The 12,459-nt window shown below is 43.7% G+C and overlaps 1 protein-coding gene across 1 annotated transcript in view; it reads left to right on the forward strand.

Annotated features, from left to right (window-relative positions):
* The window catches only part of ntrk1 (neurotrophic tyrosine kinase, receptor, type 1), a 29,401-nt gene extending 19,010 nt beyond the window's left edge, over window positions 1–10,391 (forward strand). The window contains exons 12-17 of the mRNA XM_035608655.2: window positions 513–668; window positions 916–1,046; window positions 2,449–2,621; window positions 4,965–5,205; window positions 6,075–6,233; window positions 9,082–10,391. Coding sequence (XP_035464548.1) covers window positions 513–668; window positions 916–1,046; window positions 2,449–2,621; window positions 4,965–5,205; window positions 6,075–6,233; window positions 9,082–9,267 — 1,046 coding nt within the window. The 3' untranslated portion in view covers window positions 9,268–10,391. The remainder of the gene's footprint in view (window positions 1–512; window positions 669–915; window positions 1,047–2,448; window positions 2,622–4,964; window positions 5,206–6,074; window positions 6,234–9,081) is intronic.
* The last annotated feature ends 2,068 nt before the right edge of the window (window positions 10,392–12,459 follow it).

The raw sequence follows: 12,459 nt of genomic DNA on the forward strand, positions 1-12,459 counted from the left end.
TTACCCTTCTCACTATCGAAGTGCCTAAGTGGGGCTGATTGCCTAAGTGGACCCTGCTCCCTGTTTCCTTCCCTCCATTGCCTCTGTGCTCGCTCTTTGTTGTTCCATTTTCTACCGTGTTGGACTCTGGGGGTTCTGCGGTTTGCCTTGCTGAGTGGGGCTCTACAATTTGGGCCCCACTTGTTTGGCATTTAATATGCAGTGTAGTCAGGGGTTGCTAACCATTCAGCCTTTCCTATATGATCTGTTTTTGTTTTTTTCAGTTCAATGCGGCCTGATTGCTGCATGGTTGATGATGGTGATTATTAGAGCTTGTCATCATCTATCGCCATGGCACCAACAAATGTGCAACCAAGTTGGAGACCATCGACTCCTCAAATGGGGGGGGGGTTGGGGAATGGGTTCTGAATTACTCCCTTTGATGGGCGCCGCAATCACAAATGGTTGGAGGCTGATTAGGCGGTACATCTGTATCAGTTACTCTTGTTTGCGTCCCTCCCCCGTGTCATTAGGATCGTCGGTTTTGGGCACCGAGGACGACCTGGCAGTGTCACTCCGCTTCATGAACTTTGGAACCAGCCCGCCTTCCTCAGACGAAGACTCTGGTTTGTCCAGCTTCGTAGAGAATCCACAGTACTTCTGCGGCATCATCAAGGACAAAGACATGTGTGAGTCTTGTTTCCCCTCTGCCGACGTTTGTCACTGAACCCCACACTGTGAGAAAATGTCACGAGGTTTCAGTGTCGTGATCAATGGTAACTGTCGCCGTTGTATGTGCCTGATGGGTGATCCCAGTGAGCACAAAGGAAGTGGTGAACTCTTAAGCTAATTGCCTTGCTGCAAACAAGACACGTGATGTCCAAGACCTCCCCAGATTTTTTTCAAAGCTTTTTTTTGTCGTATTTTTACGATCAGGTGTCCAGCATATCAAACGACAGGACATTGTGTTGAAGTGGGAGCTGGGCGAAGGAGCGTTCGGCAAAGTCTACCTGGCAGAATGTGCCAACCTGAGTCCCGACAGCGACAAGATGCTGGTCGCCATCAAGGTAGGGAACTCCCCTCCCCTCAGTCTCAGCGGTAACGTCGTTTTTATTACATCTAGACTTTGGTACCGTCAGTGAAACCATGTCAGCTGTCAGTGGTGAGGTCCAGACAGCAACACTGTGACTGTAGACTTTTGATCGAAGTACACAGGTAAGAATTAGATTTGATTATATTATTACGATCACAATGAGGCAAAAGTCAGAGAACGACAGTTCCGGAATTTTTCAAATAAAAATTTAGGTTGCTCTTTTTTCTTTTTCTTCTGAACGACAAAACTGCCAATACTTTAAGTAAAATTGTGGGGTCAAACGCTGATTTATGTCACTAGTCCCCCCTCCCGGATGGAATAAAAACATTAAAAACTTAAACTCACTCAATAATGCTACTTGCTACTACAGCACCAGTAGTATAAGTACATTCACAGCACTCATACTTAAATCTCCTCTATACTGAAATAACGTCGTGCGGTTTCGGAGATGTCTTTGTCAAAGGTGGTTTTTAATACGCGGCTCAAGTTACAACAGGTTAATGCAAAACCACAGCGAATAAAAAAAACCGAGACGATGAATCTTTACCATCCCCTTAATGATACGTGCTTTTATTATACAATGAATAACAGTCACTTGTTACACTCCTCACTCTCTGTTACTGTTAATGCTGTTAATTTAAATTTTTATTTTTACTTTTTTATCTTAAGCACAACAACCAACAAATAATTTGGAAGATCTGCCACTTTCTCAAACTCCAAAGATGCCTCTGTCCTTAACACTCTTTCAGTATATGACGTGGGTTTATTTCTAAATATGCTTTATTGCCACTTTCTCTCTAATCATCTTTTAAGTACAATTATTTTACACCTACATCTCAATGTTATTCTTCATAATACCAGAAAGGTCGACCATCTCTGTTAAGTATTCCAATCGCAGTGTACAGTAACTGTACACAAATTTAACAGTAACTGTAACAAATTTAATGACAAATGATCGGAAGGGAATAGCAAATCAATTTGCAGCATACTACCGAGATCTTTATGATTCTATGAAATACTTTATGAAATACCAAAGGACACATTATCAAGAACTGAACAATTTTTTTAAAATAAAAATGGTCATTCACATTTAATTTATGAGGTTTCATTAGTTTTCGATTGTGTGTGATTTTTTCTTTTCTTTATGTTTTATGCACGATGAGTATCTGCTGTTGAAGTCTTCTGTTGTCTTTGTCCTTTAAATGTATTTCGCTAAAGGTGGGGTTTATTCATAATCTCCGATTTCCGTTGTATGAGCCTGTAGGCATCTGTCTAATTTCTGTTTTTTGGTTTTATGCTGGTGTGTTTGTGTACAAAAAACAAACAAACAAGCAGCATCGTTTATATATAAATGCGCGATCCTCATGTGGTCGCAGACGCTGAAGGACGCCAATGAGTCGACTCGACAGGACTTCCAGAGGGAGGCGGAGCTGCTGACGGTGCTTCAACACCAGCACATTGTGCGTTTCTACGGCGTCTGTACGGATGGAGAGCCACTGGCCATGGTGTTCGAATACATGAGGCACGGAGACCTCAACCGCTTTCTTCGGTATGTGGTAGAGCGGCTCACGAGGGCCCGGGGTTCATTCACTCATTTAACCTTTTCCCCCCAACGTACAATTGGTATCGTCCCATCCATCGTTCGTCTGGAGAGGCGGGGTTCACCCTGGACAGGTCGCCAGCCTATCGCAGGGCCACACACAGAGACAAACAACCATTCACTATCACATTCACACCTACGGCCAATTTAGAGTCTCCAATTTAACTCATCCCATTCTGCATGTCTTTGGACTGTGGGAGGAAGGCGTTGGTTTGAACCGGGATTCGAACCCAGAATCTCTTCTTGCTGTGAGGCGAGAGTGCTAACCACTACACCACTGTGCAGCCCGGTATCATCCCGATGATACAGCAAAAGGAAGGAAGGCGGTGAATTGTAAAGAAGAATATTTAGCTTTGCTTAAATGAGAAATGAAAAGAAAATATTGTTGCATCTATGCAAATCTGATTCAGAGCAGCTCACAGGGTAAACATATAATTTACGAGATGTCCTCACGTCATGAAGGCAAAAATGTAAGGAGGATTTCATTTGAATACTGATGAACACGGTAAATAACCAGATCCAGCACTTAAGCAGAAATTGACAAGTTTCCTTGAACCGTGTTCTGAACTAATACGATATCTCGAGAGGCGGAGCTGCTGCAAATGAGTTCATAACAACACTTGAATTGTTGTGCGATGTGGCGACGGGCGAACTTTGAAACATGCTCATTCAATCATTTAAACTGTAATTTAAAAGCATCCAAGTTTAGAAAACCTGAGACAGTGATGACCTATTAGCTCTCACTTGGCACCTGGGAAACCATCTGACAAAACCATTAGAGCAGACGCGGCTGACGCTGTCTGCCAGGTTTTCTCCGCAGGAGGCAGATTGGGAATGAAACCACACGGCACACAGGCATGCACACAGACTTTGCCTGAGATGTATGTTCACGAGTGGGTGAAAATCGCATTTCCAGCAGACAGGGTGGGTGAAATGTCCGTGGGCCCCCACGATGCAGCTGCTTTCCCACCCTGCCACCTGCCTCTTAAACTAATAGTGATTGTATAGACAACTTCCTTTGTAAGGAGGGGACAAAGTGGAGAGCAGAGATATTAGGATGGATGGAGACACATCATCTGTGTTCTGCTCATTTAGGCTGGAGTTGGACGTGAGAGTGGGTGTTTATGATCCGCTAGAACAACCGAGAGTCAATGTGCTCTGCGTCTCTGAATTGCATTATTGCAAATCAATTGTAGGCGTATTACAAGCCTTATGTTTTCTATTAACCAACATTGTTAAATGGCTTTATTATGGCGTGGTCATGTCGACCATGTCTGCGAAGCTCTCAAGAGCTCTCAGTGTCCAATCTGCAGATTGAACATTGATGGGTCCATTGTCCCGCAGGTCAACCAAGGTTGATGCCATAGTTACCAACATGCTGAGAAACCAAACCCACTGTTTGATTAATCTGAGCTGCCAATGGAAACGGAGACGGACAGCAGAGGCCAGCATCTTCTGTCCTTAACATATGCAAATACATTTAACCCCATTATAATTCGCCGACGTCAGGAATCCAGCCACGAATGATTTAAAAATCATTCGTGGCTGTTCTTGAAACAGGCATAAAAAATCAGTGCCTGATTGATTACGGATAGATGGTAGAAATGTCTCAAGAGCCAAGCAGCAATACAGTTATTTCTCTTTACTAAAGTAATAGATCCATTGATACACTGTTCAGTTGAATGGGCCTTGAACCAACTCGACTAAAGAAAAGGGGAAAATGTTCTTTATGCGTTCCAGCTCCAACATTAGACTGAACATAGATCTGAGATAGATTTAAAGTTCTTTTTCAGTTTATATATTTGACAACTTACTTATACTGCCCTTTTACATTTTCGATATTACATTAAAACTATACAATACATTTTTAAAATGGTGCAATTCATCATTAAAAATTAAATTACTATCCTTTTGGCTTGTGACCCCTTGTGTGTATTTGGGGCTCTCTGTCATGTAATGTATATATATATATATATATATATATATATATATATATATAATTTATAAAACTACCTCAACCATCCACAACAGTAAAATGCTGCTCATTGCAGTTTTGACAAAAGAATAATATAAATAATATAGAATAATATAACAGTCACAGGGGCTGATTTACTTTTCAATACTTGACAATACATTGTGCTGATAATATACATTTGTTGTATTAATACTTTTACGTAAGGGTGTAAATACGTATTCCGTCACTGCCTGGGTGTAATGAAGCAGAATAAAGCATCATTTCAATAATAGCAGTGATCCAGAAAGAGTCTGTCTCCTGTGCCCTGGTGTCTGTAGAGCTCACGGCCCCGATGCTCGTATCCTGGAGGAGACCAAGATGCCCCCGCTGGGTCAGCTCACTCTGCCGCAGATGCTGCAAATCGCCGCCCAGATCGCCTCGGGCATGGTCTACCTGGCATCGCTGCACTTTGTCCACCGCGACCTGGCGACCCGCAACTGTCTGGTGGGAGAGGGCCTGGTGGTCAAGATCGGGGACTTCGGCATGTCTCGAGACATCTACAGCACAGACTACTACAGGGTGAGTCGCCTGGTCAAAGACGAGACAGGACTGTCGGTGTTTTATTTTTCTTCCTTCTGTGTATGCATCGATTTTCACCTTAACGCGTTGCTGGCCCGATGAAGCGGAGTGAAACATTTGTTTGTGTTACTCAAAGCACTGGAAAGATTCACCTGTACTTTTTTCGGAGAGAATGTCACGATTTCTCCGAATAATTGCTTACTGGAGCTGCTTTGGACAGAAATTACAAATGTGTCACTCTTGTTAAATCTCATTAATTCTGTGAAATGACCCAGTTATAAACAGGCCATTCATCGGCGGTGTTCATCAGCTGATATCAAGGGTATGTTCTAAATGTGACAAACCTTTTGTTGCGGTAAGATTTCGGCACAGAGGAGGTAAAAAAATCATTTGATCCCAGTGCGACTAGCTGCCGTCCCAAGTTCAATTGTAATTGTATTCAAACCAGAATTCCATCCATCCATCCGCTAGCGCTTTATCCATTTAAGGGTCGCGGGGGAGCTGGAGCCAATCCCAGCTGACATTGGGCGAGAGGCGGGGTTCACTCGGGCGGGATTCACTCTCACGTTCACACCTACGGCCAATTTAGAGTCTCCAATGAACCTAACCCCATTCTGTATGTCTTCGGGAACCCGAAGAGAACCCACGCATACACGGGGAGAACATGCAAACTCCACACAGAACGGCCCTACACCACCGTGCAGCCCCAAACCAAAAACCAGGGTCCCATACATACGTTTCAGTTGAACTTGAACTACGTCCCTGTTGCTAAATTCTATCAGAGGGCCAAATTCCATGTTCATCTTTTCACCTGTTGCTATGTCAAACAGTGAGAAAATGTATTTGCGTTTCCTCGCCCTCCTCCTCAGGTGGGCGGACGCACCATGCTGCCAATCCGCTGGATGCCCCCGGAGAGCATTATGTACAGGAAGTTCACCACGGAGAGCGACATCTGGAGCTTCGGCGTCGTCCTCTGGGAGATCTTCACCTACGGCAAACAGCCCTGGTACCAGCTCTCCAACAGTGAGGTGGGTCCGGGTGGGAAAGTCATTCAACGTCTGCGGGCGTTGTTGTTCATTGGCACGTTATTGATTCCATCGGCGAAAGCCCCCAGACAAACCAGCCTCGGTCGCCAGCGTTGATGCACCACAAGTTCAAATTAGATATTTTCTCACTTCCCTCTTGTAAAAATGAAATGAATCTTGAAAATGCCAGGGGGGTTCCTCTGTCGTCACCGCATGAAGACGGCGACTGGAATTCTTCTTCCGTGCTGCACAAAACACTGAAAGAAAATGTTTCTCTTGATTCTCTGAGTCCACCGGTTTTCACCGGTATTTCTACTTCTTTGTTTAAAAGCAGTTTCAATGAAAAACCGTTTGCCCTCAAGACTTTGACAAACAAAGCCAAATGTATCTGCGTGTCTACATGCCACTAGAGTGAAAGGAGAGAATGGGTTTTGTTTTTCTCTCCTCTAACCTGGGTGAGCTGCAACTTGAAAGGAATAGTTCAACATCGTTGGAAAAATTCTTGTACACAAGTCGATATTCAAATAATGGCTGAGTTACAAATAGAACCCTGAGCTGTACTGTAGCGATTAAGGAACAAATAAAACGCCAGTCCCCGATAAAGGCCAGGATGTACAAATCCTGTAGTATGACAACTACAACATACTCCTACTTTACCACAACTCAGAGGCAAAGATTGTACTTTTTTCTCCACTACAATTATTTGACAGCTTTAGTTACGAGCTGTTGCTTCCCTACACTGTACATGTTGCAAATCAAACATACGAAGAGCTTATAAAATATGACGCCTTATTAGAGATCACACTACTCAAAAGTATACACAAGTAGAGCTGGAACAACTGGTCCAATTATCAATAAGTCGATTGACAGAAAAAAAAAATCATTTCGATCTTTTAAAGTCAAAACATTTTACGGTTTCTGATTTTCAGATATTAAGATTTGCTGCCTCTAATGATCTTGAGGTTTTGGAAAAGTAAACATTGCAGAGGTTGTGATCAGTGTTCCACAGTATTTTCTGAAGCTTAACAAACCGATTCATTTGGGAACATAACCAGTAGATGAACCCACAATTAAGAATCACCATTGGTTCTGGCCTCATATAAAAGAGTTGGAGATCTGCCGCACATCAACCAATACAGCAGTAAAACGTAGTAGTTGAGTAGTTTTTTTGCAAAGTACTTTTAATTCTTTAACTACATTTTCATTGTACTTTTACTTCAGTCAAGGATCTGAATACTTTCCCCACCACTGGCTTCCATACCTTCATCGCGTTGCCGTAGTTTTCATTCTGCCCCACGCTCTTACACGAATCAATAATTTCATAGTAATTACGGGCCGTCCAGTCTGGCCCTTTCAGCTCAAGCACCGAGAAGTGGGACTCCACTGCGACCACAGCGGTGCTATTACGGCCCCGAAACCCTCTCTCCTTTCAAGAGAAGGGTGGATCACTTTTCTCAGGCACTCAATCCTAATCCGATTGGTTTTTCATTTTTATCCTGGGCCAATGAGCTGTAACCTCGTTAACCCGATGCGTCTCGGCCAATGGGGGACAGGTGGAATTATCGTGTTGCCTAAACACGCAGTGGCGGAGATAAATCATCACAAAATACTGACGCCGCGTCGACGGCGGCCATTTTGGCCGGCCCCTATCAGTCTCTCGGTTCGTCTGACCGGCGGCTCGGCGCCGACAGGCCTCCTCTGTTCACTGGATCGGGCCGAGGTTAAGGACGGGGGAAGGGACTGAGTCAGTAGCCCTTCAACTGGAGAGTGCGGGGAAATCCTCTCTCTCATCCTCGACAGTGATTTATTCACCGAGCTACAAGAGCGTGTGAACGCAATCAGTCATCGCATCCATTAGTGTCTGAACTCGGGAGTTATTCATAATTTGTCCCGGAGGTCTCCACTAGTCGACACGTATCTGCAAATCTGTAGATAATAATGGTGATGTGCCAAAAAAGTGTCTGCTTATTTAAAAAAAAAAAAAAAAAAGGGTTTGAAGAGAGAGACTGCACATTTTTGATTCCATATGATTTTTTTTTCCATGTTGTGAAAAATCACAAAGCAAATTCTGTTCACCTCCATTGGCAGAAATCTCCCAGGCAGACACACCCTGACAAATAAAACCAAAAATAGATTGACGGTTTGATACTATAGCGACTGTAGACAGATAAAGGTAAAGATAGTAATAATAATAATAATAATAATTAATCTTATTTCAGGACGCCTTTCAATAGTCTTTGAGGGTTTTGGAGAAAAACGTCTCCGCTATATATAGTACAGTGCCAGTTTGTGCCAGAAAACGCAGTCAAACATATTTGCCAAACCAATTATGAAAATAGTGTTTCCAAAGGTGCCAGACTCTATCACTTCACCATGAATACAGGTTCCGACTGTTCGCACGAGAAAAGTCACTAAATAAAGAGTGGGGGATAAGAGGACAGTTCACCGAATACGCTCGTTTTTTGACTGTGCTGTTGTCGCAATCTGTCTTCCCACAATGCAATGCGCCCCTGAAGACATTGGAGAAGCAAAGATTTTAAAAAGATATCGAATTATTTCGACGTCTGCTAGGAAGTTTCCAAATCTCACAAACCACATCCTCTCCTGTTGGCATAAACTGGTAAAGTACACCGGCATTTTCACAAACTGCTAAAACAACACGCGACGATTAGTGTGCGGTGTGTGATTTGAGTCTCGGTTGCTCCGATGCTGCATGTGGGACACAACTCTTATTGTCATTATTTGTTCAAAGTCGGTTTGCAGGTGAATTGTGTCACCAGAGAGAGCTGACATCTCATTTTGATAATCCCAACATCCTGCCAATATAAGTTATTATTCAAAATCCCCACAGGCCATCGAATGCATCACGCAGGGACGGGAGCTGGAAAGGCCACGCACCTGCCCCAAGGAGGTGTACATGCTGATGCAGGGCTGCTGGCAGAGAGAGCCCCAGCAGCGGATGGTCATCAAGGACATCCACAGCCGCCTGCTGGCCCTGGTCAAGAACCCGCCCGTCTACCTGGACATCCTGGGATAGACGGGAGGCAACCAGGGAGCACAAATCAGAGGATGGAGGGAGGCTGGCGACTTTGGATTTGAGACTTTTTAACTTTTAGCTCCATTAGGTTCCTCTTGGTCTAAGTTTAAAAGTCATCTTTTTCCCACTCATCCATTAAAAGAACCAGTCGGAAGTCAATGCCCCGGTTCTCCCCGCTGCTGCTTTTCCAGCCTTGACGCTTGATGGACAAGTGCAAACCTTTTGGCTCTGGCCTTTTTCCCGCTCGAAAACCCCCGATTTACTGCCCCGCTGTTCTCCGGAAAAGGGAAAGACCAGTCAAATGTTTACCAAAGCGCTTCGTGTGTATCCGAGGTTGGAGCCTGACGGAGGGACGTGCATGGCAAATTGTTGAAGTGACAGTATCAGTGTTTTTTTGGTTTTACCAATCTGAGAATGCGATTTCGGACGAAGGCCCGTCGGGGAGCGTGGCTCCGAGGTCCCCGCAGAGTGAGCCGAGCCGAGGCTCATTCTATGCGACTACTCCGCTGCCGAACAGTCGTGTCAAAGTCAAATAGAAAATTGAAACTGGTGATTACAAAGGAGCAACGTTCACATCATGAGTCCAAAGTGAGAGCCAATTTTCAGATGTGGGTTGGGGGTGGGGGGGGGGGGGGTCCCTTTGTACAGTACAGTCACTGATTTTGGATAAGTTTTGATACGGGAGGTTATTTAAAGGCGTTCAGTAAATGTATATAAGGCTAAGTTGTACAATCAGAACCTTTGAAAAGCTTGTTGGCTTTTTCATGTGTCAAAATCCAGTGTACCATATGAGTATTTTTCGAGAAAGCGAGAACAAAGTGTACATTATCAGTGAAAGTGTTCCCTGGTATGTTACCTACTGTGTTTACATTTGACCTGGTCTCAGTTTTGCGGTTTAAAATGTGATGACGTTGGCTCGTGGGGCCGGCCAGGGGCCTTTGTTCAAAGTTTTGAAAGATGCGACTGTAAAAAAAAAAAAAAAGAGAGAAAAAAATCACTGCAGTGAAATTGAAGTACAGCGGAGAATGAATACACGGCGGTGAGGCGACACGCCGAGATGGTTCCAGAGGTAACAGATGGAGCAGAGGGACAGATGGCACTGAAACAGAGACTGGAGCTGAGGCCACGACCATGGGGGGGGGGGGGGGGTTCAACCAAGTGTGGTGTACAAACCAATGTTAATACTGAATGTGTTTACATAATATGTATTAATGTCTTTAAAAAATACACCTATATATATATATATATATATATATATCTATATATCTTCATGTATCGTTACTCCAGCACTTTGTATATTCTTGCCCTTCAAAAAACAAAACCAAAATAAACAGAAACACAAACCCGGCTCCAGGAACATCCCCCACCATCAGTCGCTCGCGGTCGTTGTCGCGTGCATTCACGCCGAACCATGACCCCGGGGGTTTGCCGTCCGTGCTCAGAGTTGGACATCTTAACAAGGCCGTTCGAGAGCGTTCCGTTATCTTTGACGAACGGCCCACCGGCCTGCGGCGTCTCTGCGGGGATGCTCAGCAGGCGCTTATTGAAAAAAGGGGACTAATCGCGTTTCATATTGCCTCAGCAGCAAACAAACACCCTTCAGAAAAAGGACTAGCCCCTCTCCGCCTAAACACCACCGACCTCCCTCCATCACCCTGGAGCGTCTCCAGGGAGTGGTAATGGATTGTGAGTAATGCTATGATCCCTTGCTGCGTCTCTCTCTCGTTCCCTCTCCCCTCTCCGGTTCTGGTGCTGAGGAGGGGGGTGGACAACACTTGGAGGACTCGTGCCTGGCCTATTGTCTCTCCTTCTCCTTCTTCTTCTTCTTCTTCTTCTTCTCGCACTCGAGCCCCCAGCCTTGGTGGGATATGCAATATAACAATAACAGGAGCTGGAAATTAGGTCATTAAAAAAAGAAAGAAAGAAAGAAATGAGAGAAAGTGGAACTCCTGTAAGAGCTTTGCAGCGGCAAACTTTACTTTTTAATACTCCAACCCTTTTTCATATGATGAGCAGACAATTGACAAATTTTCTTTCGGATTCATTTTTGTGTGTGTGTGTGTGTGTGTGTGTGTGTGTCTGTGTCTCCTGCTAATAATGAACCACTCTGAGCACTTTACTGTTCACCCTGCAACACATTAAACACAATGAGCCAACTGTTGGAGTCCAACAGAAGCAGACAGTCCGTAAAAATAGAAAGAGCCAAGGACAATGGCGGAGTGACAGTGATGATAAGTTAAGTTACCTAATCTGAATTGTTCTTTGAAATTCATAGTTTCACTTTCTGAGCTCAAATTTCTGAATCCAGAGATTGTTTTTAATCAAGTCACACTTCAAAGACTTCATCCCGACAAGCTGCACTGAGGAAAAAACAACAACTACATTTGACCAATTATAATGTTTACTGCATCTTCAACAAAAAAAATTTAAAAAGGAAAGAAAAAAAAGAAGAGGGAACAGGAAGAATCTTGTAGAATAGATTTTGGGTTTAAGGTTCAATCAAGACGTTGACCCTCATCCCAAGGCCCTCGGACATAGAAAAGGCTTCTCATCCGGGGACAGGAGGAACGATCGGACTTAAAGGCTAAATATTGGCCTAGGTTTCTTGTTCGATTGATAATTCTATTTTGTAGTGTGTTGTTTCACCCATGAATTGGTTTTCCTTTTTGGCTGTTTTTTTTCACATGAAAGCTGATCAACATATGAGGATGAGGGACTCTTGTTGTTCTGCACTGCCCTCTGCTGGCCACTCGTACACACTACTCGGACTCGGACTGGGGTGAAAATGGATAATCTGCCATTTGTCCAATAATCTATATTTTTACAAGATTATTTTGGCATGGTTTTAGATGATAAACATGAATCCAGGTGCATATCTTAATGATATTAATGTATGTAGCCGAAGAGCTGCAGGAAATAGTAGATGTAATCACAAAGTCGATTGATAGAGAAATGAATTGACAGTATTTCGCTGATTAATTGTATAGATAACATTTGACCCTTTCTCCCGCTGGGATTTTGTACACAAAGCAATCAATAAAATATCGAACAGATTAATCAATAGAAAAAAAATAATCTTTTGTTTGTAACTCATAACTACAGTGCTCAGTATATTGGCAAAAAATCTGTCTAAACTTAAAATAATGGTGGTACAAATGTAAAATTACGCCCCAAAAATGATTCCAGTGACCA

This window comes from Scophthalmus maximus, chromosome 20, assembly GCF_022379125.1.
Source record: "Scophthalmus maximus strain ysfricsl-2021 chromosome 20, ASM2237912v1, whole genome shotgun sequence".
Lineage (NCBI taxonomy): Eukaryota > Metazoa > Chordata > Actinopteri > Pleuronectiformes > Scophthalmidae > Scophthalmus > Scophthalmus maximus.